Raw genomic sequence first — 17,347 nt, 5'->3', positions numbered from 1 at the left:
TATGCATATAGAGAACGATTTTAGAGCAAAAGGGAATGTTGTTTGCTTGAGGAAGGATATCCCCTTAAATAATTCAACATTCAGAGCCATAGATATCCCGCAATCCTTTTGAGTAGATAGCCTTGTAGTCAAAACCAGGGGTCTAATGTGTGACAAAAACAACAATCGTATTCCATGCCAACCCGTAAGTGGGCAACAAGGAGGGGAGGCTAGTTTGCTTTTAAGTTGAACTATCCCAACTTTATAACGGCCCCCTGATTGCATTAGGGATATTCATCCTCGGCTCGCGTTTCTAGGCCAGCAAGTAATATTGCTTTGATGGTTGACTAATATCATTTAGATACGTTTGATTTGACGTGGCGACAACATGGATGGGTCAAGGTGACCTATGCCTTTTAACTCGGACTATTGAGTAGAATTACTTGTTGGAGTTGAGTTGGTGAACGGGTGAGAAACAAGCTTAAGGGGGAAATATATGTAGTACAAAGCATTATTGTGCGACTTGGCGGTTAGCCAGCGTCATATATGAGCCGCCTATCGTTTCCCACGTTCCCTAGTGAAAATTTGAGCTGTTGTATTTAACAAGAACGGGCTGAGGTGGAGTAATCTCATTCGGTTGGGCTAAAAACGTTTCCGGAATTTTTGTAGATCCCAGAGGCCGGGAATTATTAGCACTAGCGTTCTACATATAAAGTTGTAGAGGTTTTAGCTGGTCGACGATATTCAATCTCTCAAATTTCCTACGTATAAGTAGGCGGACAATATCCTATAGCAAAAATATCCTGAAAATAATAGTTTCTGCATAATGCCTTTCAACATGATTATTCTCGTAGGTTAATACAAATACGGGATAGAAAAAACTAGCCATGAGAAAATGTGATCCCCCGTAGGCAAAAGGTATGGGCTAGATTGGGGCTGGTGGTACAAATTATTTTTGGCCTAGCCGGCGAAAACGACAACCCAGCTTGCACCGTCGTAGCGTGCAGATCGAACGGAACGGCAATGTGTTTGAGAAACAGTAACCATGAGAATGGCTGAATAACAACGTAACGAGTTTCTAGATGCTATAGACTAAGGGAATTGACATCCCTCTGGCAGCCTGAATTGAATTTGGATGTTACATCAGGGAGTCTTCTTAATAATATATAAATTTGCCATTAATCAGTAAAACTGCGACGTTATGCAAGTTTATAGTCTATTTATAGTTTCTATATTAAGGTTGATTAATAAGCTATCCGCTTACTAAGTGGGCCTCCCGGTTCCCGTCTCCAAAGTTTCTGCTCCACCTCGCCTTCTTCGAAAGACTCATTTCATAATCACGAAGTAGGCTTCCCTCGTTACTTGCTTTTATAGAACGCTCCGACTTACGCTTTTGCCTTTATATCCAAACACAGCTAACATAGCTGATCCTTTACTCCATTGTCAGCACGTGTACCAGCATTTAAAGCGATTCCAGCTAGATGTGCCGAGGCCAAGTTGACTATGGCTTGGATCTACTACGAGATATCTGTCAAATCACAACATAACATCGAGATGTCCCTTCTCTTTCTTGCTGGAAAACTTCTTGGAAACCAAGACCTGGTATTTATACGCCACCTTCACTTTATCCAAACGTAACCTTAGTACAATTGTGCCTAGGAGTTCATTTCTACCCTGGCCTCAGACCCAAAGTCCCAGTGTTCTACTAGCAAGGCTATTGGCAATATAGCACCTGGAATACCTTCTTGCCTAAGCCCAAAACTATCTATGCATAAAGATAATGACGATAGCCGGCGGCTATCACGGTAAATAAATTGAGAAATCTCGGGCATGCATTAAGGATGCGTCTGCCGTGGCGCCACCATTTGAAGAGATCAAGATATCCACTAGATGTACAGCTGTTCCTGTAAAGCAGTAGGAGATATTGTGTATGTGCTTGGCTAAAACAATGTGATGGTATATACGCCTATGGAGACTATTATCGGTAAACTAGGCGTTGAGAGCAAAATTCAAAAACGGCTGGCAAAACTAAGAAAAAGAAAGGCGACGAGAGTAAATGCAATTGAATCCAATATGCGCGTTGGGCCAAGTGTGAATAAAGATATGGCATTATATCCTTGCCGTTAATTGTTATCGTTCAGACGTTACCAAGAAAATATCAAGTAGCTACCAGTATACTAACAAATCAGGTAGGTGTTTCCACGCCTGCATTGACTTCATCCTCCTTAATACCCCATTGCACCCGCATTTGCTGCACCCAGTCTGCGATCAGGATGATCTCTTCTCCAACCCGAACAGATCCCTTGGGCACTTCCTTTGCAGCTTCTGCATCCCATGGGGGAATATGCAGGAATTCATGCTTTGTGCCACATACTCTTTCCTTTAGCGTACCGGCCTTTTGTTTGTCATGACATTCCTTGCAGAATTGCACATCCAAGCAGTCTTTGCATGCATAGAAATCATCTGCGTAGGTCCACTCCTTTCCACATGCACCATCGCACGACAGCTCAATAGGTCCTGATAGTCCATCCTCTGCTTCACCCTCATTTAGCTCTTCGTTGCCGTCTTCTTCGCCTCCCTCCTTTGGCTCCGCGGCTCCATCCTCTTCCTCCTTCTCGTCCTTTTCGTCTTCCGCTTCATCCTTCACCTCGTCCTCCTTTACCACTATCTCCACTACCTCCGCCTCCTCTTTCGCCTCTACTTCTTTGATCTCTATTTCCGTCACTTCTGCCTCCTTAACTTCTTCCTCCTTGGATTCTTCTTTAGTTGACACATCGGTTGTCGGTGACTCTTCGTTTGGCTCTGAGCCCGTTTGTTCCTTGGAGTCATCCTTCTCAGCTCCATCTTCCTGCTCAACTGTGGGTTCCCCAGGGGTGGCCTCCTCCACTTCCTTCTCCGCTTCCTCCGCTTCTTCTTCGGGTTTGGATGGGCTGAGCAGAGACCAAGCTGCGAGTGAATTGACATCATCTCCAACATATGCCACAGACGTTAGCTTTAGGAACGCATCCCAGTCATTACTCTCATCGTCATCGCAAAGTAAGTCCAATGCAACTTTGACGTGGCCCCTCAAGGTTTCCATTGCTTTCTCCTTTTGGTTCAAGAGGTATTGCAGTCGGGCGATGGGGAATTTCAAATTCTGGCAAGAAAATAGGTTGGCTGTGTCTGGGTTATTGGGAAGTAAATCGATTAACTTTGTCAAATATTCCTGTGCAGCTGGTGTTTCTAATCCGGCATCTATCGCTTGGTGAAGATATACTTCCCCTAATTTCTCAGTCGTAGCCTCGAGAACATCGGATTCAGTTGTAAGATAGATCTTGCGAGCGGTTTTGTTGACAATGTGCGCCCAAATCTTGATGGCCTCGACTTTATCCGCATCAGACCTTGGATCATGGTACAAAACATGGGCAAGGAAGTGATTGAGCCATTGGATAACATATGGGATCACTGAAGCAGTGTTCTCTGGTGCTAGTGCTTCATGAAGAGCCTCGCGAATAACGTCCATACTATCGGAAGCTCTCCCAGCAACAATCAACCTGTTGTGGTATTCCTCCTTATTTGCGTATTGATGATGCATTGCTGCAAGACGGGTTTGGCCCTTGCTATTTTTCTTGCCTTTCAAGTCTTGGAGGGTCTCGATGATTTCCGAGTGCTTCTCTTGCTGCTCAAGCAGGTCCAAAGTCCAATAAATTGGTGCATATTGATCCATATCATGCTCGTGAATTTCTTGGAAGGCGGTCGTCGCTTTGTCGTACTCATTAATATCAGTATTCCAGACTCCGTAGAATGCAAGAACTCCAAGGTAGAATTTTTCTTCGTATTCGATTCTCAGTGCTTCTTCGTTCCTGAACCTTTCGATAACAGGCGCTATCAATTCAAGCGCTAACTTCGTGTCATCCCTTTCCCACAATGACTGTGCTTGGATGTAGGGAGCACGCCAATTCGACGCATCCAACTCGCGAGAAATAATGCATCTCTCAATCGATTCGTCAAAGAAACTAAAACACTGGAGGACGATTCCCATCTGTACCTCCCAAAGTGTATCACCGGTTGTTATTTCCAGTTCAGACTTTGCCCACTTTTCCACATCGTAGATTTGCTCCAATGTAGGCGAGACATCTCCTGTAACTCTCTTGCCTTCCCCTTTACGTTCCTTAATCTACATATATCAACAATGTTAGTCTATACCAAAATGTTCATAGTAGGGGAGCGTGTAGATCATACTAACCTTAGTAACGTATCCAAGCAGCCATAGGAAGGCTTCCTTTGGCGTCCAATTCACGGTTTGCAACCACTTCCTTGCAATATATTTTGCAACATGGCAAAGGAGATCATCACCCGGGTTGGTATTCGAGATTAGCCCGTTTACCCATTCCTTCATCTCAGGAGTAAGGTTCCTTGTCACCGCAGAGTCTTTAAACCATTTCAACATCGTATTGACGTGTTTGTCTTGATATGCCCACCAAGTGCGCTGGAACATCCGGTCATCAATCCACCACTTCTTAATGAAAATCTCATCCGTAAAGTGTCTGATGAGTAATGCTCCAATTTCAGTTTTAGGCTCCGGCTGTGTTAGTGCAAGGTCAACTTCATCTAAATAGTCCTGGAAGAAATAGAAATGCGAATGTCTGAGCGACTCTAGCTCCTTATCCCAATCGCTAGCAACAGCTTTCATACCGACAAGAAGCGCGTGGATTTTTAGGGTCTCCATATTCACGCGAATGGAAGCAGCTTTGGCTCCGAGCTTTGACTTGAAGAATTCCTCGAATCCGAACTTGTCGAACAATTCTTTATCGCAGACGCTGCTTAGAAACCTCTTCACAATGGAAATTTCGGCTTCATGAAGCTCTGTTTTTGCAATTGCTTCGTTTGTTGCTTGTTTTGTTTGCTTAGTAAAGAATTCGCGGATTGCTTTCGAGCTAAGTATGACCGTATCATACTCTGCTATTTCAAGAAGCGAAGAGTACTTGTTCCGTATTTGTTCTTCTAGCGGCATAAGTGAGCTTTCACCGTTCTTAACCAGAAGGACTCCCTCGAGAGTTTTCAAGAACGGGGCGCGCTTTCCATTCATTACCCAGCTGAGCAATTCCACAAGATCCTGAATATCTTCATATCCAAGGGTATGATTCAACCGGTCAATTTCACGGGCGATGGTTGCCTCTCGATCCTCGCCGGCATGCTCCAGAACCTCTTGGATCTCCTTCTTTCTTCGTTTCTTGCTGATTTCAGTCAGCAGGTAGTTTAGCTGGAAGTAATCACCTTGAGTGCCCTTTGTGAGGCCTGTTTTGACAAGATCTCTTAGCTCGACTATCTCAGGTTTCTCCTTATTTTTCAGGATTTCCATTTTATCCATTCGCATTTCAATGAACTTCTCAATATCCTCCTTATTTCGGGTTCCAAGCTCAATCGTGGAGAGGGAAACGCCAGATGCCGTCTCAGCTTCAGCGAAGATGGTGGGTCTGCCAGTGATGAACAGCCTCACGGTCATCAGACCTTTTTCGTTCGCCATCAGTGATATGTCGCGAAATACCTCGACGAGTGGCTTTCCGATTTCGCTATCCAGTTCTTCAATACCGTCCAGGACAATGTAAAAAACGGCATTCGTCTTTGGAGAGAAGTTGACCACGAGCTGCTTCCAAAGCTCCAAGGAGTTCCCAAATTCTTCTGGTTTGTCACACGCGGACGCGACATTCTTTTGATAAACCGCGTCATTTTGTGTGAGCTGCCAAATAATCGACCTTAGCGCGGTGTTGACGGATTTCTCCGTAGAATTAAAGGTATTTCCCTCAAAGAAATAGTATGCCACTGACATCCGCGTGTCTTGGTTTCCTGGTGGGTAGAGGCGATACAGATATCTGATCGCGACAGAGGACAGGTAACTCTTTCCATATCCCTCCTTCGCTTTGAGCCCAATGATAGGCGCCGATTTTGCCTCTGCGTCTGCCCAGGCGGAGAACTGAGGATCGTTCAGAAGCCACTGACCGGTACCCGGCACTATGTTGCTAACGTAGTCTTCCTGGTGGGATCTCCATACTTCTTTGTCAATTTTCAGGGCCGCCTTGATCTTGTCGCGACGCTGTTTTGTTAGACCGTCCGATTCTTTGCGTCGTTCGGCAAGGTCGTGTCTCTCCAAGAGGGAAGAGACGTTATCCATCTGCTCATCAATGGTGTCTAGCTTTGAGTCCACGGTATCCAACGATGATTTGACATCAGTAAATCCAGCGGTGATGTTTCCCTCGTTGATCTTGGCCGACTCCAAAATCAGGGCGATGCTCATATTAGTCTCATTTTGTACAAGGGTCTCCAGTTTGCTGAGCTCGGCCGCAACGCCCTTATCGCTTCCGAAGCTGAACACTTCAAGGGCCAAAAGCACCTTTGAGTGTTTGGAGATCTTGATAGAAAGCGCACAAATGCGCACAAAGCTCCGCAGTAGGTCATGGATAATTCTCCTCAGATGCGGGTCAATTTGGACACCAACAACTTTCGCTCTTGCATAAATTTCGAATCTGTCCAAGAAGGTGGAAATACGCTCGAAGAGCTCCGAAAGACCATCGAAAATCTTGGTGTACTTTTGCGATGTTGTTATCAACATGCTAACCGCGCTGAAGCAAAGATTTGATGGTCCAAAGAACTATAACAAAATATTAGTACGAAAAATGGTCCAATGGCAAACCACACTCACATTCGAAGCAACTGAAGCCGCAAAAGACCCCAAGGTCTGAATGCAGATGAGTGTCTTGTCGACGGCATTCTGCACTCTGGCGTATCTCGCCCTTGTCTTTGCGTCTGCCTCTTTCTTCTGCTGAAGATTAGCAAGGACCTCCTCCACCGTAAGCTGCTTCAGCTCCTTTGTATTTGCTCCGCTCAGGTTCTGGAATTCGATTTCGGTCTCCCTCCACATCTGCTCGATGTCAACATCGTCTGCAGGCTCGGCTCCCGCCATGCTGGAGGGCCTTTATCAGTCGCCGATATATGGTGAAGCGCAAGTAAATTTTTTTTCCAGGCGAGCTATCGACGCGCTGAAGACACAGGAAGACGAAATCGCCGATTCTCTGCAACCCGCCTCAGGGGCCAGCCTTTTCCCTTTTAAAGGCATTTTCGTCGTCGCTGGCTAGTATTTTGAAGGATGAATAGGGTTCGCTTTGGCCCGTTCGCGTTCAGCCTCGCTGTGCTAGCAGCGGGGCTTGAAGGATGAAAGTCCGAACCCTGTCGAGCTAATGAAGGCCTGCATAGTTAACTAATAGACGAGATGCAAGGCTGGGGAAGCTCGTTGGTCACCTTGACGGGCGGCGTGCGAGACATCGTGAGTAGGCTCGAAGAAGAAAATAATAGGCAGTTATGTTGATACCGTGATAGAGAGAACAAAGTGTCAACTGGACGTTCAGTATGGAGTACACTGAAGATAAACACAAGGTATTATGTTGATGTGTCATGGGCATTCATACCTAGGTAGTGAACTGAGGTTTGCATTGTAATGTAAAGTGGTATAGATCCTCAAGTTCACTTCAGCGTGACATCATAAGAGCAGACTTCCACCATTCGCAACTCTTGCATTTCATATGAATATTTCATACAGATATTCGATTTTCTACCAAACTACGGAGCAGTCAACAGGCTGTAATATCGCTACGGCAAAACGACTTACTATGGCGTTATCAGATCTACCAACTGAGCTGCATTTACAGATTTCCACCTATCTCGACTATGCCTCCCGCGTCGCGCTGTCACAGAGCAGTAGCTTCTTCAGATCGATGGTCCAAAAAGGCGAACCTCCTACGAAGCCAGAGGAGATATTATCGTTCATAATCTCTGCAGAAACCTGGCCAGAGTAAGCATAACATAGTTCCAGACACTGGACAATCCGGCTCTCCAGCTAACGATAACATAGATATGAAAACTGCTTTGCCTGCAGCCGTTGTCTCAAGCTCCGTCCCCGCGACGCGTTTGCCGATAAACAAACAAAGAAGAAACGAGGGAAAGGTCATACTGAAAGCTCTATCCGATTCTGCCTTCGTTGTGGCGTTGAGAAAAGAATCTACCAGTCAGGACAATCAGTTCAGGTCAATGGACATACCGGGTTCGTGTGCGGTCTATGCTGGAAAATACAGAAATCCGGGTTCTACTGTAGACGATGCTGCGGGTGCAAGCCTTGCCTTGAAGGGTGCCGTGAAAGATATAGGTACCGTCGCATTGAAACGGCCGTGATACAGCCCACGGTCGGCCCCGTTTGTCCACTCTGTATGTATAGTTTCAGCAACCTGGGGAACCCGGAGCCGGTTCCTAAGGATATACTCCATGATGATGCGTTGCTCCACTTTCCACTCGCTATGAAAATGGCAGAGTTCGCTGCCCATACAGGAATGGAAGCTAGCCCAGAGTGGTTTGAAGAGGACATTGCAAAGGGGAATTTCTAGTGTTGACTAAATAATCTACCAGAAACGTTGCCGGAGCCGACTTTATTATTCATCTAGTGGTAGTGGTCATCGGGTGGTGAAGTACGTTATATAGGGGATTGCCGAACGTATTCAAGAACATTACCGCGAAAATAGCAATGTATGCCCATCCCTTGCCAATTCATCAACTATGCATTCCTGTCTCCCAGTACATGCTCCGGCCTACCATCCGGTAAGCGAACGGCGTATCAACTCTCCTCCATCGCAGGTCGATATGTTGCATCCGAGTTAATGATGCTAACGATGAAAAGTCAAGCCCCGCATAAGCATATATATATATATATCTTGGCCTTCTCCAGACTTTCCACTGCCGGCGTCTGCTTGAAACGACAGAAAGGCTTGGTATAATATGTGGCAAGGCGATCATAGCAGCTTACCCCTGACGATTCGGAGCTAGACCGAGACTTAAAAGCGATGCCATCGTTGACTGCTCGAGATCTTGGGATGAGCCAGAAGAGGCCCGAGATATGGAGATACTCTCTGCCACGGAAAGGCCTTGCCCTTGTATAGCTTCCGATGGCCATGCCCATGATTGCAGCGGATCCCAGCTATATAAACACCATGGCCATCCATCTCCGCGGCTGCAGAACGACCTTCTTGCCGATCTCCTGCATCTCGGCTTCCACTATGGCAGTTGATATCAGAGCGATGGACTCCCGACCAGCTCGCTGCTCCATATACAACCCTGCAGCTCGCCATCGGGATTTGGTCTCGGGCCACGGCAGGGACAGGTATATTTAGTTCTGTCGTATTTGTCTGGCAAGATCGCTCTTTAGTCGACCGGGCCGAACATCTCGCGGAGTCGATTCCAGGATCTAGCGGTCATTAGATCAACACCATTGGGCGATCGATATATCAAACCCATCCAGTTTGAAACCGTTTGGATATCCTAGATACGCATGGCAGCAGATCACTACGTGCCAATTGTTTCTCCACGACAATGGCGAGGGCCGACAGATGGTTGGAACAATCCCTGTATGATCAGGGTATATATTCAACATTGCAGTCCCCCTTCACCATTAGAACTTCCAGAAAAAAAAAAAAAAAAAAAAAAGGGCAGATCAATTGAACGATAGACCCAGGCTACTGCCAAGATGCATTCATCGGCTGCTCGCCTAGCTACTTTCTTTTTCGCTCTAGGTGCGGGTGCAGCAACAGTCCCCAATTCAACATGGCCGATACAGACGTACCACAGCACCGACATCCGCGCAGGCTCCTTTAACACCACAAAGTACGGCGAGACGGAGCCAGGATACATATTCGTCACGCCTTGGGTTGGAGGTCGCAGTGGACATCCCTCGATCTACCAGGATGACGGTCAGCTCATCTGGCAAGGCCCGGAGGGAAACATTTACGGTTTTCGACCGCAGACGCTGCATGATGAGCCCATGCTCGTTTACTGGGAAGGTCCTTTCACCAAAGAAGGCTATGGGTACGGTGCTGTCAATCTGCTCAACAGTTCCTACCACCCGGCCCACAAAATCACCCTTTCCGATGAATATTTCAAAACGATTTACGAGCCGCAGACGTTTCCATCCTACATAGACCTGCATGAGGGAATCATTGAGAATGACAAGGGATCCCTGCTTGTAGCCGCTGTCAATGTTACTCAGGCCGACCTTCGGTCTGTGGGTGGGCCTGAGGACGGCTGGGTTTTAGACTCCCTGATTTACGACATTGATATTGCGACGAACAAGGTGCTATTTCGCTGGAGTGCGGTAGAACATATCGACGAAATCCCGTTCAAGCTGTCTCAAAGCCCGCTTGACAGAACTGGAACATCTGAGAAAAATCCATGGGACTTTTTCCGCACGTCGTCTACTGTCAGGTACGGGGACGATTACCTCGTGTCATGGGGGTTTGGATGCAGCGTCCTCCATATTGCCCGCAACGGAACAGTTGCCTGGAACCTCAGTGTAAGTATTGTCATTTCTACTGCCCCTTTTAAACATGATCACCTATAGCTAACCATGGATGTCTTCCGTTCAATAGGGAATAAACGGCGGTGACTTCAAACTTGGCCCTGATGCCAATTTTTGCTATCAGTATGGTCTCCGGCTCAACGAGTACCCGGACAAGAACAAGATCACTATCACCATGCACAACAACGCCAACTCAAAATTCAGCACAAAAACACAGCCAACAGTCGGACTTGTCTTGGACCTTGACCTACAGAAAATGGAAGCTGTTCGGAGGCGAAGATTGTGGAATAAGAAACATCCAATCGTCTCTCGAGATTTGGGAAGCTTTCAGAGTCTGGCTAATGGACATATATTGATGAATCACGGACAAATCCCGGTGATTGAGGAATATAATGGAAATGATACACTTGTCATGAGCCTTCGCTATGGCGATGATATAGTCGACGCTTCTTATCGCGTGCATCGAGTTGCCTGGACCGGAACACCAACAACCAAGCCAAGTGTCAAAGCATGCCGCAGCACCACGAATAAGGAGGAATTAACAGTTTATGTGAGCTGGAATGGAGTTACAGACGTGGAGTCGTGGAAGGTATATGAAGCCTTGGATGGAGGAGAGCTGAAAGAGATTAAAGACGAGCCGAGGAGTGGATTTGAGACGACAGTACAGGCGCAGAGTTCGGGCAACAAAGTTGTAGTTGCTGCAGTTGGCGGACCTAATGACGGCGTAAAATCTGAGCCTGTGATGGCTGGTAGCTGCTAATCGCCCTAATACTTATCCTTAAATTTTACTTTTAGATGCCGTTATGATGACCCTTGCGGTGCCTCTTAATATACCCCTTTGTATATTACTAGTGGTGGCTGGAACATACTAAATCCTTTCCTTAACGTATTCCACCAGTCAACGATCATCACCACTTAATGAACACACCCCAAAAACTCTGCATCCACCAAAACAACCACCTTCCAACAGCCACAAAATGGTCAATGAGGCAGCAATTGCTGCTGTGATTGAAGATTTAAAATCACAAAAGACTCCTAATTACTCACAAACCGCTAAAAAGTTCAAAATTAACCGAATAACGCTGGCGCGGCGGTATCAAGGTGCTGCAGTCTCAAGAGCTGAAGCAACATCTATCCATCGCAAAAAGTTGACAAATGCATAAGAAGAAGTGCTCCTACAGCATATAAATCGATTATTAGAGAGAGGCCTATTACCTACGCCCCAGGTACTGCGAAATCTTGTATACGAGCTCACTAAACAGGCTGTTGGCATCAACTGGGTGGCTCGGTTCTGTAGCCGGCACAAGGATCGCATTAAGAGTCTCTATCTCCGCACCATTGATTAATCCAGGCATGTTGCTGATAATTCCAAGCATTTTGAACACTTTTATAAGCTTGTAAGTACTTGTTTATTAGTAGTTAGCTATTAAATATTGATATTAACCTCTTCTTTAGCTTAGGGAAGCAATAAATAAGTATAATATTACTCCAGATAATATTTATAACTTTGATAAGAAAGGCTTCCTTATTGGCCTAGAACATGCTGTTAAACGGGTGGTTCCTATTCATACGCTTAAAAATAGAAGGATAATAGCTATACAAGATAGAAGTCGCGAGTTTATCTCTCTACTTACTACTATCTCTACAGATGGAGAATAGATTCCTCCTACACTTATTTATAAGGGAGAAGGTGATCTACAAGACACCTGGGTGGACAAATTTAACCCTCAGAGAGAAATAGCATATTTTATAGTATCTCCAAATGGCTGGAGCAATGATAACTTTGGCAAGGAATAGCTTCAAATATTCAATAAGCATACAAAGGCAAAGGCTAGCTAGGGAAGAAGGCTTCTTATTCTAGATGGCCACTCATCTCATATCAATATAGGATTCATCAAATATGCAGATAAAAACCATATCTTACTAGTTATCTTACCTCCACATTCAACACACCGTCTGCAGCCATTGGATGTTAGGATATTTGGGCCATTAGCCAGTGCATATTCCCAGGAAGTTGATAATCTCTTACGCAGCGGATATAGGTATCTATCAATGTCAAAGCGAGACTTTTGGAGACTCTTCTACACTACATGGAAAAGAGCTCTTACACCAGCAAATATTAAGTCTGGATTTGCAAGTACAGGGATATATCCTATTATGCCTCAACGTCAAATGAAATACTTCAATAAGAGACCTCTAACACCTCCAAATATCGATATTGAGCCTCCTACCCCTATTACTGTACGGGGTCTCCGCCGCGCGGTTAAGAAAGTGCAGCTCTGGCAGTCATTAACCAGCCTTTATATATCAAAGATCATCCGCACCAGTGAGAGGCTAGTCTTCAATAAAGAGATCTTATTATATAAAAATAAGTCTCTTATAGCTACACTTATATAAGAGAAGAAGAAAAGGAAGCAAGGCAAGGGCTTAGGCCTATTTAAAAAGGATAAAGCAGGCCAAGCGCAGATATTCTCTCTATCTAAGGTTAAAGCAGCAAGGCAGCGAACTATTAAGGTAGAGACTAAAAAACAAGATAAGATAGCTCAGGCAGAGGAAATAAAGCTTTAGCAATCAATTTACCACAATAATAAGACTCAAGAGGCTATAGAGAAGAAGGCTTAAAGGCTTATAGATCAATAGCAACGTAAGGAGGCTCTTAAGAAGGCCCGCGAGGAGACTGCAGCACGGCGCGCAGAGGCAGCGATTAAACAGAAGCGTAAAGCTGGTGAATTGGAAGCTGAGCGAATGGCTAAGAAGGCCAAAAAGGCTCAAAACAACGTCTCAAGCCCTATCTCACCTTCCCGATTAGGAAAGAAGAAGACTTCACCTTCTAAGGTTGCTCCTATCGACCCTATTGCTCTAATACCCAATTTCCTATCCCAACCGCGGGGAACCCGTTCCGGGCGAGTTATCAAGCCCAACACTCGTTTCTTTTCTTAATCTATCTAATTTGTATGTAAACTAGAACCCTACTATCGTTATTTAATAGTCAATTTTATTTGTTATTTACGTTGTGTTGAGATATCTCGATATTTACACGCATGTTTGGACGTAAGGAGCATTTGGAGGTGGTGATTGTTGACTGGTGGTGATCGTTGACTGGTGAGATACGTTACCGTAAGGTAAAACTAGGTTATAAGAGTGAACATCCTTTATTTGTCCTCTATATGTATATCATTTATATTTGGATCAAGGGCTGCTCTTTCGCAACACCCGGATCTAATAGGGGCGGTGCAGTGTTAGCCACGCTCGTTAAACTAAGGCTGAAAAGACGTTCGACTACAGCAAAAATTTGGTTAGAATTATATATCCGGGGTAAACAAAGCATTGGTAAAGGTGATAAAGCCTACCTGTAGTGTCCGAAAATCCTAGAATGGTAAATCCACTGGCAATGCTGGATACCCTGCGTTTTCCAAAAGTATCAAATTGAGCAATATATGTCAAAGGATCAAACCTAGGACCTGTTCCTCTCAAGACAGACTCAAAAAAATCCTTTGCCACTAGAAATTACCCTTCATTAACACGCAAATAATTCAAATATCTACCAGACAATTTTCATAGACTACTCATCTTCTGCTAATATATCTCCCGTGGTAGGTATCAATCTCTCAGAAACCCCATCAAACGGTAGTTAAATCACATCCACTTGATATTTCCGTAATAAGATGCTTCATTTGATAGAGAGTGAAGAGTTGAATGCGTACTATGTAACTATACTGAGATCATAAATAAGATACTTCTCACACCAACAATCGGCCTCCATTGCTATGGACAACCGAACCAGTGGCAAACTTGTCCTTCATCAAATACAGATAGGCCTCTGCAAGATCCTCAGGTGTCCCCAATGATCCTGTGGTTGTCTCCCCCTTGAACTTTTCAGCGATAGGCCCCATGGCTTCCCCAAACCTTTCCCATCTCTCCGTTATCACAGCGCCGGGAGAAACGAGGTTCACCCTGACGGGCCTCATGGTAACCGCAAGACCTCTTGACAGTCCTTCCATCGCGGCACCGAGTCCAGCCAAGACCTCCCAACCGTCTCCGGGCTTGTAGGTGTTGACGCCGCCGGTAAACGTAAGAGACGATGATGGGCTCTTTCGAAGGTATTTAGATGCTTGCTTTGCGACCAGCGCGCCGCCCAGAAACATGACAGCAAAGGCTTCATCGATGGAGCTAGCCGTCAGCTCCGAGAGCGGCTTTGTTTCTATTGAACCAGCGGCCGTGAAGACGATGTGGTCGACGTGGCCAGGGGTCGAGGGGCCGGTGTTGGCAGCAAGGTCAAGGGCTTTCTCGATCTCAGTCTCAGCATCATCCTTCTTTGACAGATCACACACTGCGCTGCTGATATACTCGCCGCGGTCAGGGTATCTGGCCACGATTCTGGACTGGGCATCTGCTAGCTTCTGCGCGTTGGAGCTGACGATGGTCACATAGGCGCCATGCTCAATTGCAGCCTCTGCCACGGCGAAACCGATGCCAGAGGATCCTCCGAATACGACCACTCTGTTGTTGGCTAGTTTTGACAGATATTTGGAATTTGGCGCAGTAATTACCTGGTCAATGAAGGAAGACATGGTTGAGACAAGTTGAATGGCGATTAACCTGATATTTTAAGGGTAGATTCTTCGATTTATTTGCTTTGTTGGTATCCATGCCTAACATCTCGACTTTGCACACGGTCGTTATATACATCTCGTTCATCCGCCTAACGGACGAAATGGAAAGCTGCTCGGACAAACGTCTATCAGTAAAACCGATCATGTACTCGGCGTTAGGAAGCTGGTTGAGCGCAGGATCGACTTTAAGACCTTAAGTCCGGTCAAATCATACGGACGAATCTAACCGGCGCTTCTATTTGATCCTACAACATTCAGGGGCCAGGCGAGACTCTGCTGGTAGATCGGAATCTCTTGACCCGAGAGAGACAAATTCATGTATAATATCATGATGTCTACCTGGAGTCAAGTCAAGCTTTAGCTCTAGGATTCAACGGGATGACATCACCAACCTTGCCACGGAAGCTATAGCTGATGCCCAAGTCGATCATCGCCGTCTATGAGCTTCATACAGTCCAAGTAACGGTCCATACGGGGTTGGTTCACTGCAAGGGGTTCATCTGTGAGAGCGATAATGCCCCAATACTTCAAGAACGACCTTTATCTGGTCCCCGTCGACAAGGTATCGCTCCGGAATACACTGAGTGAGCTCAGAGCGGCTATTGTCTGTGGATTCGCATTGATCAAGGCAAACAGTCCTGCGCCAGATATAAACGATACCAAGGCGTTTGGATCCCTATACAATGGCGACAATGGTATGCTCAGACCCATATCCTGCTTCTCTAGTGCTTTTGGAAGAGCTTTAAAAGGGGACAATTAGCTGAGATGCGAACTTCCCGGTAACAGGCATTGCGGTCATGGCTACTCGCATTGCGATTCAAGCCAAATATCTCGGCGGCAGCAAGGCAGAGACAGATGCTTTAATTGCCAGCTGCCATGCCCTCGCGAAGGAGCGTCTTAGTCCACATCTAGTCGAAATACACCCGCAGCATGGAATGGTTTCGCCCACCGGATCAGGACACCTAGGTGCTGCGTTCGCTCGTACCTTTGCCGCTGCTGCGAATATGTCTTCCCGAACCGGAGTGTGCAGGGTTCATTCTCGCGACGTTGCATGTGTATGTGAGGCGTTTGATCATGCATGCGATGAGGATTATGGCCTTGGGCACGACGATGCGTTGACCGGCCGTGCTGGTCTCCTTCGCGCCATACTCGCCTTTCGTCAGTTCCGTCTGGACAAGGAAACAGTTGCTTCCTACCAGCTAGTGTTTGAAAACGTACCTTATCTTGTTAACTGTATGGTTGAGGCTGGTAAGCTTGGGGCGGAGGCATTCGTCGAAGAGTATGGAGAGAGCGAGGCACTCCCCCTTATGTGGCCGTGGCATGGGAAATACTATGCTGGAGCGTAAGTATTTTCTCTTCGCTCCTATTTACCACTGATAAATCCAATCCAACCTCTGGCCTTTCTACGAGCTAACTATATGATTTTTTTTTAAAAATCATCAGGTGTCATGGAATATGTAAGTGCTGCCCATGACTATTCCAGTCGTCGTTGATATATGCTGATACGGTAATCATAGGTGGAGTTCTCAGTATTCTTCTTGAATGCAAACTTGAGGAACTAGGAGACGGACAACCAAATCATGACCATCTTCCTATCATTGGAAAGACAATCACACAGCTTTCCAAACTGGCTATCGCAAATGAAGGCCAGCTTCCGTCCACTTTACCCCATAATCCGCTAGCACGACGCTCCCCTCTCGTCCAGATCTGCCACGGCGCCCCAGGGCTCTTAGTCCTTCTGGCTCGTTCACGAGACAATGCACGACTATCAAGCCTACATTGGGATCCAAGCTGGGACAAAGCGATCTCCCTTGCTAGCCAGCGAGTCTGGGAACAAGGCCTCGTTTTCAAAGGCGGTGGTCTCTGTCACGGTATCGCAGGAAACGCATGGCCCTTTTTAATGCTACACAATATATTCGAATACGGAGCCCAGGGAACGAGAGCCGATAAAATGGCATTTAATGAACGAATGACCAAATCACCACCACTTCCGCAGAAATTTACTGCTGACCAATATCTTTCTCGGGCGCTGGCTTTCCTGCTACATGCCAGAAAGACACAGCCATTCAACACGCACACTTATGAAGAGAGTATACAGTACCGTATGCCAGACCACCCCTACAGCCTCTACGAAGGCCTTTCTGGGACATTAGTTGCCTGGTCAGAGGCTTGTGTGGTGATATCAGCTCGTCTACGAAAAATGGCGGTCGACGAAGATATTGGTCACGGCGCTTTTGATAGTGATGGAGAGTTCCGTCGAGATCTCCGTCATGTATTGGGGATGCCCGGCCTTTCTGTTCAAGGATACATATAATGTATCCCAACCCTGTTTTGATATTTAATGGTTTCTTCTTTCTATTTGTGGTAATCTTGGTGCATAATT

General features: G+C 46.1%; 4 protein-coding genes across 4 annotated transcripts; 2 read left to right on the top strand and 2 right to left on the bottom strand.

The window, feature by feature from the left end:
* Positions 1-2,164: 2,164 nt before the first annotated feature.
* On the bottom strand, positions 2,165-6,919 carry GIQ15_05479 (uncharacterized protein; the record flags this gene model as incomplete). The annotated part of the gene is made up of 3 exons (XM_033552896.1): positions 2,165-4,135; positions 4,205-6,607; positions 6,659-6,919. 3 exons carry the CDS (start codon positions 6,917-6,919, stop codon positions 2,165-2,167), a joined length of 4,635 nt encoding a protein of 1,544 aa, XP_033404040.1.
* A 2,604-nt stretch (positions 6,920-9,523) lies between these two features.
* Positions 9,524-11,111, top strand: GIQ15_05478 (uncharacterized protein; the record flags this gene model as incomplete). The annotated part of the gene is made up of 2 exons (XM_033552895.1): positions 9,524-10,345; positions 10,422-11,111. 2 exons carry the CDS (start codon positions 9,524-9,526, stop codon positions 11,109-11,111), a joined length of 1,512 nt encoding a protein of 503 aa, XP_033404039.1.
* Positions 11,112-14,091: 2,980 nt separating this feature from the next.
* Positions 14,092-14,922, bottom strand: GIQ15_05477 (putative short-chain dehydrogenase/reductase; the record flags this gene model as incomplete). Its single annotated transcript, XM_033552894.1, has 1 exon — positions 14,092-14,922. The coding sequence occupies one exon, from the start codon at positions 14,920-14,922 to the stop codon at positions 14,092-14,094; it is 831 nt and encodes a 276-aa protein (XP_033404038.1).
* Positions 14,923-15,478: 556 nt separating this feature from the next.
* Positions 15,479-17,278, top strand: GIQ15_05476 (uncharacterized protein; the record flags this gene model as incomplete). The annotated part of the gene is made up of 3 exons (XM_033552893.1): positions 15,479-15,659; positions 15,751-16,306; positions 16,495-17,278. 3 exons carry the CDS (start codon positions 15,479-15,481, stop codon positions 17,276-17,278), a joined length of 1,521 nt encoding a protein of 506 aa, XP_033404037.1.
* Between the last annotated feature and the right edge of the window lie 69 nt (positions 17,279-17,347).

Source organism: Arthroderma uncinatum, assembly GCF_011692745.1.
Source record: "Arthroderma uncinatum strain CBS 119779 chromosome Unknown scaffold4, whole genome shotgun sequence".
Lineage (NCBI taxonomy): Eukaryota > Fungi > Ascomycota > Eurotiomycetes > Onygenales > Arthrodermataceae > Arthroderma > Arthroderma uncinatum.
The sequence above is the reverse complement of the archived record's forward strand: the minus strand, read 5'-3'. Positions and strand labels throughout refer to the sequence as shown.